This window comes from Rhinichthys klamathensis, unplaced genomic scaffold (assembly GCF_029890125.1).
Source record: "Rhinichthys klamathensis goyatoka isolate OS25496 unplaced genomic scaffold, OSU_Roscu_1.1 h1tg000098l_1, whole genome shotgun sequence".
Lineage (NCBI taxonomy): Eukaryota > Metazoa > Chordata > Actinopteri > Cypriniformes > Leuciscidae > Rhinichthys > Rhinichthys klamathensis.
The window spans coordinates 7,313,402-7,330,394 of record NW_026606637.1 but is presented as its reverse complement, the minus strand read 5'-3'; the positions used below and the strand labels follow the sequence as shown (position 1 = coordinate 7,330,394).

The 16,993-nt window shown below is 36.6% G+C and overlaps 1 protein-coding gene across 3 annotated transcripts in view; it reads right to left on the bottom strand.

Moving 5' to 3' along the window:
- Positions 1–16,993, bottom strand: part of LOC130086690 (chemokine-like protein TAFA-1) — a 179,839-nt gene that overhangs the window by 39,546 nt on the left and 123,300 nt on the right. For all 3 annotated transcript variants that reach the window (XR_008807254.1, XR_008807255.1, XM_056252828.1), the window contains exon 3: positions 1,619–1,759. Coding sequence is in view for 1 of the 3 variants with exons in the window: in XM_056252828.1 (XP_056108803.1) it covers positions 1,619–1,759 (141 nt within the window). In the remaining 2 variants the exon portion in view is untranslated. The remainder of the gene's footprint in view (positions 1–1,618; positions 1,760–16,993) is intronic.

The window sequence follows — 16,993 nt, the reverse complement described above, 5'->3', positions numbered from 1 at the left end:
GCTGCAAAGAGACCCACGACTCCAGCTCTAGTACGCAGTACCACCTTCAATGTGGTCTGTTGCGGAACAGGGGGGTGAAATCACCGTATTGAAAAAAAAACTATTCAAAAGACAAATAGTGGAATCACAAGCTTGAAAAAGACTTCTGAGGAATGGATAATGTGATGTAGCACAAAAAAGTGACCTTTCAAAGTTGAACAATTTTGTATTCTTCTGATGAAAGGGAGCTGAAGTGCAATACTAATTTACAGTCGCTTTTGAAGATGTGTGTGTTATATAAACACGTATATGGGACCTTATAAGGTGTGTACACACACACACACACACACACCTTAAAAGGTCCCATTAGTAAACATTATTATAGAATACTGCATTAGTAAATGCTGAAATTAACATTAAGATCAATAAATGTTTTAGAATTTTTCTTTTTCTTTTTTAGTTCATTTTAACTAACATGGTTAACCAATGTTAGCAAGCGGAAACTTGTTGCTTGTTGCGCACATACATAGATTACATATAGGTCACACTTTATATTACATGTAGCCTAAGTGTTTTTAACTACTATGTTCTTACATCATAAATAAAAATTATTAGGTACAATGTACTTGTTCATGTTTAATTGTAACACAGTTTTTGATGCTATTGAGGTGGGATACGGGTAGGTTGGGAACAGGTTTGGTGGTATAGTTAGGTTTAAGGGTCAGTTAAGGTGTAATGGAAGGGGTCAACAGTGTAATTATAGATCTTATTACAGAAATTACATGCAGGTATTTTACATAGTAGTTAATTTAAAGTGGGCCATGTATGTATACAGCATATAGGCCTACATACATATAAACATATATTTTGTATCTGCCATAGACATCTTAAGACCCAGGCTTAAATATTAGGTTGAGCTCATATCGTGACACACACACATACATGTATTTGTACATATATTTTTTTATAAATATTTATTTATGCGTTCACAGAGGGTTATCTTGATTTAGCGGAGAGGTCATGTGGGCCCCTTGGCATTTGCATCAAATTTGAATAAATCCTCTAAAATCACGTCAAGGTGACAGCTGAAGCGAAATGTCATCTGAGGAAAGGTTTGAAAGTCTGTTATTCCAAATTATGCTTGTCTAAACGTATAATAGGCATTCACTTTTGCATAGTCAAATGGCTCACATAGGAATAGTCAAAGCACTTTTTACACCTGATGCAGATTGAAAAAGAAAATAAGACAACAAGGTACTGATTTATGCCGTTTGTAGATTTACTTTTTTTTTACTTTTTTTGTTGTCATAGTTCTTATAGGTACGAAAATATCCTTAATATTTAGTAAGTTTTGTCATGTCATTAATTTTCAGACCTAAATGGCAAATAATTGCGCATCTATTAGAATCTAAATTAAATTAAAATAAAACAAAAACAGTCAACGAACCTTATTATATGCACATTATGAGAAATCTTTTATTGGAGAAAACCTGGAGAATCCTTTTTTCTTTTTTTTTCAGAACATTTCACTACATCCAATCGTGAAAAAGCATACTTTTGCACATAAATGGTGCTACATTTTGGGTAAGGTGAAATTTTTGACTGTTATGATGCTGCGAAGTCAGATCTGGATTCCTACCGTCTACACAGGAAGGTTTGTTCCGTGTTGTGCCGGCCACTTTTCCCGGTAAACACGAGCACTTGACCGTCTGGGAACGTTCTTCAATGCGGTTCTTGTTGCAACATCGGTGCGCTGCGATGACCTCACATGTTCCTCCCTCTGTGGATGCAGACACACACGTACATCAGTGACACATATATGAGATACTCCACCTTCGACCCATAATAAAAATGCACATATTTTAGTTTGATCTGAAGCAGTTTGATACATGACATGCATTATAAATACACATTTCAGTAACACGCACCAGAGATTCAAGCAAATCAGTGACAAGTACACATCCCTGAGGTCAACAGTGAGAGAAGAACAAGATTTCACAGAAGGAGACAGCTCATCCACGGCCTATAGAAGTAAGGAAGGTTTCTCTGAACCTTTAGCTTCCAAAATCTGACAAAAATTGAGCAGCAAGAGAAGCCTCGTTTATATTAGCATGTGGGTTGTGTAAAAAAGGGGTTCGGCTTACTTTACAGCAGGAGGGTCTACCAAATAATATTCAAATAATAAATTCTCACAAGGACCACTGAAAATGCAGCAAGCACAAATACCATATCAAGTTACCTTCAACCAAAGCTACAGTTAAGAAGCTTAATTTCTTTCAATTTTAAATAATTCATTATCCCACACTATATACTACATCAAATAAAAATATAACTACTACATAAAATAAAAATATTTCATCAAATTAGTTAAACTCACATGTACACGAAGCAATCACTCTGCTTTTATAGCGACCGAGTTATTGGTTTGGTTACACTTTATTTTGAGGTTTCCTTGTTACAATGTAATTATACATTAATTATGGTGTAATTACACAAGCACTGAGTAATATTACTTAATAACATACCTACTATAGGGTTATAGATAGGATTGGGGTTTGGTTTAGGGTTAGTTGCATGTAATGATGCTAAATGTACTGTTATTATTACTAGAGTAAGTACATGTAACGTGTAACATTGATTTCACTTATATTCTGTTCAGAAACCTTCCACTTTTCCACCCATTGATGATTAATTATCAATAAGATTCAGCTTCTTTTCAATGGTCATTAAAAAAGACAGAGATATGAAAGTGAAAAATACATTCCCTTCAAAATATTGGTCCCGGTCCTTTTTTAAAATATATTTTTGTTCTTTTGCAATTTATGTATATTGTATACTGTATGTATATATTCTCTCTCTTCTTTTTTTCATCTTCTCTCAACAACCTCACCATTTCTCTAATAATTTACTTTGCTTCCTTTTTTGGCCAATATAGTAAATCAGTGGTATAGTATATAGTATATACATCTTTGATTATTACTATTGCTATACATATATATTGTATATATAATGAGCATCGTTCTACATATATTATGACATTTATAATAGAGATATACACATACTCAACACAATTGTACACACACACTTCACATAATTACACGTACATCCTTTCTGTTTTAAGTGTTTTGGATTGATGGTATCGTCTAACTGTGTTTTGTCTTATGTTCTGCTTTAATAAAAAAATTAAAATATATATTGGATGGGAACACTGAACATATTTTCAACAAAAATCAAGATCATTTCCTGCATACGTAAACGTTTTTTTTGTCAGCGTGTGAGTATTTTAGAAATATTTACTTAAATCCATGATGGTAAAAAGGCGACCGAAAAAAATAAATAAATAAAAAGACCTGAAGCCTCGGCACCTTAATTAGATTAACGTCCAAAGAACGTCCAAAGTCATCAGTTAAAACAGCATTAGAGCAAATGGCCCTTGTAAAAGCTTCTAAAGAGAAAATTATAGGCTCTTCTACAGACTCTTACTGCTAGGCTTTCTATGCAATTACCATGTATTCTTTATTCTCTCTGTGTTGCAAATTGCCCTTGAAGCATGCTGATTATCTTATCTAAATGACAAGCCTTTTACCCTTGTGTGATGTAAGCAAGGGCTTTTATGGGGAGCGCAGGAAGGTGAGGGTTCTGTCATGGTTTGGTCTGAGAAGACAATGTGGAGATATACAGTACATTATAGCATTGATATGACTGAATAGGTAAGACTCATTCTTAATAAAGGGCCTTGAGACCGTGCAATTATGAAGTCCTCACAATCATTTTCGTGCTCTTTGCCCTCCAACATACACACTTCACAGGATATCTACAGCTGCACAATATGCACTGCGGCAAAGTGGACCCCATTGTGACTAAAAGAGGAAAAAAGAAAGTGAAAAGATCAGAATGCGCAAAAAGCTACTAGTGGGTCACCATAACAATAGCGAGCACCCTGAGGAGAGCTGGGGGATTGATGAGAGGTAATGGTTTCCCCCTCAAACAGTGGGCTCACAGCTCCGCACCAACACCAAGAAAGGAGAGAACAAGGGAACAGAGGAGCACAGAAGCGCAGGACGGGAAACGAGCAAGAGGGAGGGGATAGGAGGGAAGGAGGCAGGCAGCTCCCTCGCTGGGCCAGGCCGGGCCGGTTGAGTAATGACAGAGCTTTTGGAAGCGCCCCTCTCACACAATTATAAAGCGGCCAGGTAATTCAGCTAGTGGGGTTGCTGCAGCAAGGCCCTCCATCAGATGCTCCCCTTTCTCCAACACCCGAGGAAACCCTCTTTATCTTCCCCCGACAGGTGTCCACCCATCCGCTCCCACATCCCTCAATTACACCACAGCTCATACGAGGACATACCAGAGAAATTGCACCAAACTGAGCGAGAGCATATGAAGAAGACGTTGTTCGCCCCATTTCCCACCAGTTCAGAATCAACATGGATTTTTCGAGATGCACAATTTATCAATTCCACATTGATTATTGGCTGATAGTTTTGAATTTAGGTTGATATTGGATATTTGGTAAAAATAATAATAATAATAAAAAAATTGTGTACTGGTCAAAATTAGATATATACAGTGTGGCAATAATTAGAGATTATAGATATTGAATTGATCAACATCTTTCAATATTTGATATACCAGCCAATATTAGCATATATATATATATAAATAGACACACATATATATAATTATTTATATAAATATTTGATATATGTTGTTCAATATTAAGATATTCTTTTCTAATTTCTAATTAGAATCAGTCAATATTGAATAATAGTTGGCTGATATTAAAGATTTTGTTTATTCATCTGTTTTTTTTTTAAATATAACATATAATAATGGATATTTTATCATGCATGCTCATTTCCCCTATTACATTTAGATTATTTTTCTATCTAATGCTTACCTAACATTAATCTTTTAAAACAATAATTGAATAAGTCACAGTAAATGTAATCTTTAGCAAATCTCAAAATTAATATAAATTGTTCACATCGTACATTGTTTTAGTGCCTAAATTCACTAACATTTAAAACCATTGATTGTACTTTTTAGTAATTATATTATAGTATAGTATAGTATAGTATAGTATAGTACAGTAGCAGTTCAATGGTAATTTATACTATTACTACTAACTTCTATTTACTTAGTATATAATTTTAATACTGACGATTCATCAGTTACCAGCTATAACAGTACGTGCATATAAGAGGAAATTACAGTGTGCTTTGCTTGATCTCTCTGCCTTTCCAGTCTTTTTCAAACTCCTGCTTCAGGGTCAGAGTGAGCAATGTAAAACTAAGAGTGCTAGGCCAGCGATGGACATGATTGCCGTTGCTGCGCTGTCATCAGTCCTCACATTTGAGCAGGAGGCATGCATTTGTTCCAGCGTGTTTGACAACACATATGTATGTCTACCTCCCATTAAAACATCAACCCAAACATGCTGACAGGATTACACTCAAAACACTCATGACAGCTCACTCTGGACCTATTACTGCTGTGCTCTCCATAAACTCCATAATATCTCAGTGTTCACAGGAAAACCTGAAACCACAAAAGGCCTCCTCAAATCACCCAGGACTCTTTTTAACACCTGTTAACTGCTTTAAATGTCTTATTGTCTATTTGACTATTTCAGAATTTCTCCGTATACGGCTTTCCAATGCTGTTTTCTGGATAAGATTCTCATACTTGTTCAGTTAGAGTGAATCATTGCTCCCCATGGTGTTTTTTATTTGTCATTATTGCGGAATGTGGATTTCCATGAAGATGGGAATGGCTTGTCATGAGGAATAGGTTCTTTATGGCTCTGTCTTACACTAAAAGATTTAAAATCCAGGCTATAGTTCATTGATCCAATACTGGCCCAGCAAACCTTTAGATAAATGTTTTCATCTTGGTTTTTGACTGTTCAGAAAACGAGCTGACACACAAAATGAAAAATTGTGAACCTCTACAATATTCACAAACAAACAAACAAACGGCCATTAAAATGTGCTGTGATAAAACGACAAAACATTTACCTGGAGGTAATTGAATGTTTTAGCTTTTTCTCAGCCAGAAGCATTTGTGACCAGAGGGAGACAGTATAACAAGTCTTAAACACAACAAATTACTTAAATTGTCGACCTGTTTTCCATGCGTCAAATCACTTAAAGTGGGATATGTTCCTGAAACAACATTTCCACTAACCAATGAGTGTCCTCTAATTTTAGGTATAGAGTTAAAGCAGTAAAAGAACAGCCATAACCCAAGTCCTGAACAAGCCCTTTTTAAAAACCACTGTGCTGACCTGGCCTGAGAAGCTCTTCTTTAACCCTTAAATGCATGAATGTTTCGCCAATCATTTTTACATATTCGGGTCTTTAGCGACCATGATCTATATCTAACACGGATGGATCTCTACCTGTCGCGATAATATAAAACTCCTGATATTAGAGTACCAATTACAGAAGAATAAAATAAAGCACATTTTGTTACCTTTTGTAGCTTGGAAGGGTTCAGTTTGAGCAAATGTTTTATACCATCATCACTGTCCTTGTCAGAGCTCATTATATCATAAAACTATCATTTTCAACATCTTCAAAATCAAGATTTTGATCGCTGACAGCTTCTTCACCAGATCCACCATCAAGTGACAGTGACACTAATATTTGTCTGCATTCAGTACATATTGAATATTACAATATTATTTAAAAAGAGTATATAACACAAAAACAGGGATATAAAATGCAAAAAAATATTAAATGTCTTTGTAACGTTGAGTGAAGTCAGGAACAAAGGAGATTAAAATCCATAAGAGAGTTTATGAACAGAATAAAAATACATCTACAGACTAATAAAAACTACCAAAAATGCAAGAGACAGAACTGAGTATAATACAACCATTCCAGGACAAGACTCAATAAACAACACAGAAAACACTGGAGTTTAAATACACAAGGGGTAATAGGCAAATAAGACACACTTGGGAACAATCAGAGAACAAATCAACAAGAAAACTACAAAATGACTTACAAAAAGGAGACCAGACAGGAAGTAACTTCAAAGTCCACACACAAGACAGGTAACATACCATAGTCTTACAGAAAAGGCATAATGAAGGAAATAAAATAAAAGCAATACAAAATAAAGCAAAATTACTTCAGTGTTTTACAGAAAAGGCGTAATGACACTTTCGAAGTGAATGAAGTGTAGAAATCTAGTATATAAAAAAATCTGCATAAAACAAAGAATTAGCTAAATATACAGAAGTATGAACACTTTCTAAATGAAAGAATATAAAAATATAATACAAAAAAATAAGATAAGAATAAGAGTCCAAAGCATTACAACTATTACACTTATATACTGGAAGTCATTGATTATACTTCTAGCTTGTGAATTACATCACTGTATGTGGGTGGGGCCCATAATCATGATTTTTGGTAACTGGCTCTAAATCGCATGAAATGTTTTCAACTATTTTGTGCGACTTTAGGATTGATCGTCCCGATGTTGACTAAAGCGTTTGACATATGTTACCACATTTTAATACCTTGATCAAAATGATTGGCCCTCAAAACTCTCCTTGCCCATAATTGCTTCTGTTATTAATCTTGCACAAGCGCAGAGATAAATCAGACTGCAGAGAACATTTACAGAACACTTTTATCCAGTAACAATAAAAAGCCTTTCAGTATATCTGTTTTATGTGCATGTAGCTGGCTCAAATCGCAAACGATGTGACACAGAAGGTCTATTTCCTTGCACGGTATCTCATTGAGTTTGACTGTAATGACTTGAGGTGAGTCTAATGGAAGCTAATAATAGGTTTACCTACCGCAAGGAGTCTTTCATTTGGGATTTAATGCTTTTTACATCCCGTGGCAGCAGAAGTATGTGTGTGCGGGTGTGTTTGCTACTTTAATCTGTATGTGTGTGACGGCGAGAGATCAAGAGAGGCCAGAGAGGCAGCTTTTTGTACAGCCATCAGACAGGTGGACATTAAACCATCCTGCACTGGCACCATCTGTGCTCAGAATGAGTGTGGGGTAATGACACCTCCGGACTGTGAGCTAGCGCAATGCTGAATTTCACAGAAGACAAATGGTCATTCCAGCCCTGCTGCTGAGGCTAAACTCATTCACACCATGTTTCTGTTAGCTACAGGTAATCACCACTCCATTAACTGTGCGAATGTGTGTGTAGGTGTGAGAGAGTGCGGGGAGAAGATCTCTTTGCTTTATGACCGACTGCTTGGGAGTTAAAGGAATAGTTCACCCCAAAAAATACGAGATTTTAAAGAATCGCTCAACAATTTTTGTCTATACAATGAAAAGCTTTACACTTCATTGACTTCCATTGCATGGACAAAAAAACCTTTTTCAAAATATCTTTGTGTTCCACAGAACAAATGTAGTAATGCTTTTGATGAATAGATGCATGGTTTTGAACTACATGAGGGTGAATAAATGATGACATGACTTTCATTTTTGGATGAACTATCGCTTAAAGGTAAGTGATGTTAGAAGCAGTAAATGGATTAGCTAACATGAACTAACAATGAGCAATATACTTTTTAAAGCATTTATTAATTATTGCTAATGTTAGTGGAAGGAAAAGTAGGCACACCACAGCTCCAAAAATAGAGAAATATTTATTTCATGTTCTCACCACAGGTGAGAGAATTATCGAGCCAAGTGGCTCTTCATCAGACAATGAACTCATACACTAATAAGCCCTTATATACACCACAGAACAACATCACATAATCAATCACATGAAACATGAAAAAACAAAAACATCAATATAAACTCAGCACACGGAAACCGAACAAATCACATAACTAGAATGAAAGTTAAAACATCAATAACTAAAACAATAAACATATCAATCAAAGAATACCTGACAGCTACCAGAATAAGTTTTCATGCTTGAATGTTCAATAAACACATTATTGTTTCACATTTTTAAACTGTTGCAGCACCCCTCTTCCAAGTAACACATTGGACTGCGTTTCCCAAAAGCATTGTGAGCTATAGCGGCCGTTGGTGGCAAAGATTGTACGATCTACTTAGGCTTACAATGCTTTTGGGAAACTCAGTCCTGGGGTGCGTTTCTCAAAAACATCGCCAAATATGATCGCAAGTTCAGTCGTTATCAGCACAGTTCAACGAGTCGGTGTTTCCCCGAAACCATCGTTCTAACGAACATTCGCATAAAGAATCGCAAAGTCGTGTGGTCTGGACGACAGCTCTCGAGCTGTGGTTAGAAGCATAGTTTATTGTTTGCATGACATGTGTAAATCCTTATCTTGAGCCAAATAAGCAAGCAAGACCAAATTGTTAAATACTAGGTGTTAAAAAGAGTTTGAGAAAACTAAGTTAAAATTTAAGTTGTTACCGTTTTTTGCTTTTATGGAATGTTTTAAGTTTTGTTTAGTCATTGAGCAGTGTAGACATGCTTCAGTGTCACTATAATAGGAATTTCAGTTATTGAGGCAGACTTTAAAAGCAGAAGGAAGAGCCATTCTAAGCATTCTTATTTATTTAACTTTATTTAACTGTTTTTTTATGACAAAAACTAAATTGTTTTTCAGTTATCACAACTGTTATAACACTGTTACTAAACTCAGCTCAAAAGAAATTGAATTTCCAAATTGATCCATATCGTGATACGTATCGTATCGTGGCTTTAGTATCATGATGCGTATCGTATCGTGACATTGTTGGTGATACACAGCCCTACTTTTCCGGGCGCGTCCCACTGGGAGGAGACCCCGGGGAAGACCTAGGACACGCTGGAGGGACTATGCCTCCCGGCTGGCCTGGGAACGCCTCAGTGTCCCCCCGGAAGAGCTGGAGGAAGTGTCTAGGGAGAGGGAAGTCTGGGCATCTCTGCTTTGACCGCTGCCCCCGCAACCCGGCCCCGGATAAGCGGAAGAAGATGGATGGATGGATTACTCCAACAGGTGCGTGACATCATTAACCAACGTGGTTGAATGACCAATTTGCGACAATATGGTTTCGGGATACAGTCGTGACTTGCTAGTTGATTTCCTCAACGATGCATCGTACTAGGTAGTTAAGCAGCGAGTTACGTCGTTGTACGGGAAATGCACCCATGTATAGTTCCTGTCTCTCTGAAGCCTCTCCTTCCAAAAAGCACAATGTGCTCTGATTGGTCGGCTGGACTAGTGTGTTGTGATTGGTCAACAGCTTCAGGCTTGTTTAGGAGATGTCAGGTCCCTTACCATAACCGACAAGTTTCAACACACACCTCAACCAGACCTCTTTTTTCTTTTTTTTTTGTTGCATATTCTGATATGGAGAATAACTCTTTGGAATGGACTTTGTGCTTTGTAAGATTGCAGAACTTTTTATGCTTAAACAGGCTGGACTAGTGTGTTGTGATTGGTCAACAGCTTCAGGCTTGTTTAGGAGATGTCAGGTCCCTTACCATAACCGACAAGTTTCAACACACTACTCAACCAGACCTCTTTTTTCTTTTTTTTTGTTGTATATTCTGATATGGAGAATAACTCTTTGGAATGGACTTTGTGCTTTGTAAGATTGCAGAACTTTTTATGCTTAAACAGCAACATTACACACTAATAAATGCTGTAGAAGTATTGTTCATTGTTCTTTCATTGTATTATTTTAACATAGTTAATGGAAACCCTGTTTTAAAGTGTTACTTTAAAATTAACCTCTTCTTTCTCCTACATTTTCTCTCTTTCTCTCCCCTGAGGTTATGTTTGAGATGGGTCACATCAATCAGTGCAACATGGTCATTCTCCCATCAGGCATTTCTAGACCCAGGGTCATTACAGTAGCGCACATAGAGATTACCTTTAAGGGAATCGATGCTTTAGTGTTTTTGTTGAGTCAAAGGCTAATTAAAAGCACAGTAATGAAGGAGTGTGGAATGGAGCAGTGGAGCAAAGGGTTCAGAGTAATTAAAACAGCTCTGACACACTTTATTCCAAGCATTCCTCTTGCTGCTTACTGGTGTCCAATGGATTTATTTATGCTTGTGGATATAGATAGTACGGTGACCGGGGGACATGTTCGGTTCACTTAGTTTTGTCGTGGCTACAACAAATAAACTTGTGGGAACATGATAATATTTTGTGGTCACGACATTATTTTGTCGAAGTAACGCCATCCTTATGTTACGGCCGTGGTCTCGAGATCCTATGTTAAGTGATAAAAAGCACAAATCCTGTTCTTTTTAACTTTTTATTCATCAAAAAATCCCTAAAAAAATTGTTTCTACAAAACAGACCCCCCCCCCCCCCTAAAATAAACCCCCCTTTCCTAAAATAAAAGTTGCTCATTTGCAAACTGGTGCTGTTTAGTGATATCAAGAACTATGACAAGCTCGATAACAGGAAGAGATGTGTGAATGTTCTCTTGACTCTGTTTTCACCTTGTGGTGAGAGGAGTACAGAGTGTCATACCTGAAAATCCAGCATACACGCACCTGTGATTTTTAACAAGGATAATTACCCGAGTCTCATATCGATCACAGGATTAATACCAGTCATGATAGAGCCTGCAATGTATAGAGTGCAAGAGAGAGGGGGATAGTTGGAGGAGTAGTTTGACAGAGAGCTGGGAGAGAAAACACTCTGATTAGAAATTACTCTAGTGTGCAGAGGTACTCATTCTCAAATGGCACCCATTAAACCGTAATGTATTGTACAGGCAAAGCACACAACAGTGCAGCTAACCAGACTAATTCACGGTTTCCATCAAACATGGCTTAATTACAGTGCAGCCTGGAGGAAAGTATTAATGCTTTTATTTTCTGAAGTTTACAAATATTTCATCTTTATCAAATTCTCTCTCTCTTCACCAGCCTCTCTTGCCAATCAGAAATTTTGAGGGAGCCAAGCTGAAACTAAGCAAACAAATGAAAAAGAACAAGAAAGCATTTCATTAATCTGAATCCATAGGATGAAAAGTAATTACTAACTGCTTGTAAATCCTCAAATTTTCTCCACTACAGCAGAAGCACTTATAAAGTACAGGTGTTAGACACACATTACAGTAAATATAATGAAATTAATTTCTAAATAATATTTTTATTTAATAATCCTAATATATATCATATATTGATATATATCATGACAACTCTCGAAATAGTTTTAACATGTTATTGAATATGGCAATGACTGTATTTGATAATGGTGGACTCCTGCTGCTGTTGATTATTGCTGCTGCAGAGAAAGTATGGACTTTCGGTAACACTTTAGTTTAGGCTTCAATTCTCGTTATTTACTAGTTGCTTATTAGCATGCATACTACTAGTATATTGGCTGTTTATTAGTACTTATAAAGCACATATTAATGCTTTATTGTGCATGAACATATTCTACATCCCTTAATCCTATACCAATACCTAAACTTAACACTTAACTACCTTACTAACTATTAATAAGCAGTAATTAGGAGTTTATTGAGGCAACAGACATAGTTAATAGTGAGTTAATAGTGAGATTTGGACCTTAACCTAAAGTGTGACAGGACTTTTCTACTGCTGAGATGCAAAGACATGCTGCTGTGAGCATGTAATATATGCTGCTGCTGCAGCATAAATAGATGTACATAAATCCTGTAGCAGGTGGAGCTGGGGAAGGAGGAGGGTTTCAGAGGAACTAACGCAAACATTGAACCAGACTATTTAAATGTTGAGCAAGCAATCTCATTGGCTGCAGGATCAGGACATTTTGACAGGCCATAATTGTTGTTGAAATGTTCTGTTGTCTTGAATTCTCTTACTCTAAAATATAAAACGAGTACTGTTCTTGCGCCACCTGTTTCTAGGTCAGACTTACTTTCATATCAACCAACACAAATCATGCATACAAAATATTTTTTATTCAAGTAAAATCAACTGAGTATGTTTCAGTAATGCATTCAGAGGCTTCTCTTATTGATTAGCATTAGAAATTTAAATCAGCAACACGTTTCATCTAAGGGAATATGAACCAGCTGTTATCATGCATTTATGTTTAATAGCTTCAGCTTTCAGGGCTGGCAACCGAAATTTAACTTCTCATCTGTAACACCCATCTGAATTCCATCCCCGCATTTAAAAGCAGTACATACACACTCCTCACAGCTTAAAACGAAGCCAAAAGCCTTTTTTGAGCTCTGTGGAATCATGAGATAACTCCCGACATGTTACTCCCTCTGGGCTGACATTAATTTTGCTCACATGACATATTTCTAAAAAATGTGCTGGGAAATGAAGCGTGAATGGTACAAAGACTGAATGTGGAGTTGTCTGGAGCAATCTTATAGCTCTCACTGGCCGGGGAGATTATGTGTAAACACAAATCATTCAATCTCGGACGGATTTTTCCAACACAGAACAATAAGATGGCATCTGCATATTGTGAACCTAACATTTATTATTGCGCTGCATGTGAAAAGTTTGAATATTTATTGTTGCATGTTGCAGATAAATGCTTCTTGTGTGTCATCCTGCAAACAATAGAAAACACAAATGTGCACACTTGTCACAGCAGCCAAGTTCAAAACAAACACTACGCATTTTCTAGTTTACAGACCCTTTTGAGTCACAATGTGAATGTGAATTAAAAGTGAACAAAATACAAAAAATCATGTTAGACCAACAGAATTCCCCAAATGTTCTTTCGTTTTCTGAACAAAGATTTGTAATCTTTACGCATGCACGCACTCACACACAACTTATTGTATTTAAACATTTTAAAATAACCCATAAAACATGAAAGTATTAGGCAATCAATTAAGACATTTCTCCTTTTATACAGTAGAACCTTTTTTTTGGCATAAAGTGTTCTTTAGTCCAGAACCCTAGGGTTCTATAAATAACCCAACTGAACCTTCAATGATTTATTTTTAATAATTGACAATTTGCTGTACAAGACATCTGTAGTTGCCTCAATGAATTTATTGGCTGAATGGGGCATTTTAAATGTAGTGAATGAACAAACTGACAAAACAAAGCAGTGTTAGTTAGGAAAATGTGAAGACATTAGTTGCGAGAACCTAAATATCTGAATGCATTTAGTTGCATTCAGGGTTTGAAATTAACTTTTTCAATTTGGCTTCTAAATTTTAAAGTTACCAGCCATTCAGAACTTCTTCAAGCCATTAATGTATGAAATTCTAAATTATATATATATATATATATATATATATATATATATATATATATATATATAATTTAGAATTTCATACATTAATTTCTTATTCAAACAAAATTTGGTCACCCTTCCTTTCATCATCATCCTTTTCACCAAAAAAATATGTTAGGTGGAGAGATCAATACAGTACAGTACAGTAACATAAAAAAATGGAGGATGTTGGAATATAACAATGTCTTTTCTGTTAATCAAATGCTTTTTAATCTTCGCTATTGCTTCAAAGCAAATGAACAAGCACGCCGTTAGATTCTGCGCAATACACAGTATTTAATATACCACGATGACACACGAGTTGACCAGATTTTGCTTACACGAACTTACCCAGCAAACATAATAAGTAACATGCCAAATTGGCTAGTGATTTGACAGTGTTACACAGTTGATTTTTTACCCTCATTTGGTGGGTTGGCGGGTGTCCCCCCACCCTGCTCAGGTCAAATGCCAAATGCCAGAGAAGTCTGACACTGCACCTGTCTGATATGGTCTGGCCTTACAAAGCCACAAAAAATGGTTTCAGACTCGCACTTTGCTCATTCAAAAAAAAAAAGAAAAAAAAAAGAAAAGAAGAAGCTTTCTTATACTGTAATATAAGGTGGCAAACTGTCTGTATTCACATGCCAGTATCTCAAGTAGCTCCTCAGAAACCTGAGTCACAGGAGCGACTAAACTAAAAAGACAAAAAAGACTCTGAGTCAATATCAACATGCATGAATAGCTAAAGGGCCCATTGGTAAATGTGTTAAAAAGAGGCAGTTTGAAGCTTATCAGTTCATGGTCCTGCTGCAAATTTATCGCCTGTCTCAGAGCGTTTCCGCGATGTCAGGAAAGCTTGAAGGAACAAACGGTTCATGCAAACGAACATGACATGTAGCTGTTTCCGTGAATTTTCCAAAAGCTGTAGAAGATCTATGTGTTTTAAGACTAGACACCCACTCACAGACTCATATGAATATCTGTAACCTCTTTTTAGTATACATACCCAGAATAACCCGCAGCTGAGGTCTGCCTCCCCTGAGAGGCGAAACAAGCAAATACATACAAGTAAATACACACCAGCCAGTGGACACATGCGCCAGTGGGTGCTCGGATCAGAGAAAACGCATGCACACATTCAAACATAGCCTGAAGCAAACAGAATATGAGAGCGCAGAGAACCTGGGTGTTTTTCAGACGGAGTCAACGACCTCGCCGCAGCTCAGCAACACAAGTCCGGCTTGTTTATTTACACGTACACACATCGCTTTATCTCTCAAAGTTTCCCCTACCTATAGAGCCGACAGCATGCATGGAAGATTTACACATCAAACCAAACAAAACAAATAACCTTTCCTGTTGAATCCACAGGAGTAGATGTTGAAATTAAGTAGATAAGAAACGACTTATTTATTCCTGTAGGAAACCGTGTTTGTTAAAGAAGCAATACTTATAAAGCATAGGTGTAACTCGAAACAGGATGATATTACAAGAAATATATACCATTGCTATGTATTTAAATTCAATACATACATTTGAGAGCTTTACATTTTATTTTATTTTATTGTAAATATATTTAAAAATAAAAATACTTTTTAGCATGTGACATTAGCAATAAATATATACTGTAGATATACAAACTCCAGCCATTTCACAAAAACGGAATAATTTTAAAATAAATACAAACAATACATAATATATTATAATATTTTATATAAATATATAAATATAAATAATATAATATAAATTATTTTACTGTAAACATATTTTTTAAATAAGGTGGTGATATATATACACACACACACGCACGCACCGCGCGCACACGCACACACACACACACACACGTCTGGATTACTATCTTTGTGGGGTCTCTGCATAGACGTAACGTTTTTTAAACTGTACAAACTGTATTCTATCCCCTTACCTTACTTAGCAAACCCTACCCAACTTTCTGCATTTTTAGATTTTCAAAAAAAAAGAAAGAAAAACTCATTCTGCATGATTTATAAGCTTGTTTCCTCATGGGGACCTCAATTTAGGTCCCCACTGTGAAACGAGTCCCCATGAGTCAGTGTGCATTCAGGTTGAAGTCCCCACTGGGATTGAAAAACATGTCTGAAAAACACCGGTTCCACCACAATACTGAGTTCTTAAAGAAATGCCTTGTGTGAACACGCAGTCCCTGCTGCATCCAGACTCGTCGTAAAAAAAGTAATGGAAGAGGTAATTACACCAAAAATAAATGGGCTCTATCAATCCTTAATGAGTGTCACAAAATAGCTGTACACGACCCACGCTGTCTTACGGAGCCCCCAGCACCCAAAGTTACTATCAACTCTAACACTACCATGAAATAACCACAGCCTGCTGGGACTTCTGCAACAGGCCTTAATAAGAAAACTGCAGAAATGGGGAAAAGAATGATGCCTCGCACTTCTAAAGAAAGAGAGGTGTGCACCAAACCGCATATTTACATCGAGGTTACACTGAGGTCAACGGCTGCCGGTGCATTATGGGATGCCTGTTACTCTAAATGGAACTGACACATTCACAGATCTTTTCAGACATTTAGGAAATTGAATTTGGGATGGGACACCGCTGTAAAAAAATGCCAATAGAACTCAAAACTGACCCGCAAGGGCAATGTTGCCATGCAAATTGCGTTAAACTTTGCACGTTTAATGCCAGTAACTTTTCTTATATTTCTTTACTGAATCAGGTTCTTAAGCATGCAGCCAGTGCATGCAAATAAACAATGTTATTATCAGAAGTTGCGAATTCCCCTCCCTGACCAGTCTGACCACATGATGCGAATAACTGTCGATACTTGTGTGGAAAGAAAAACAACTACAGCAGAATTAA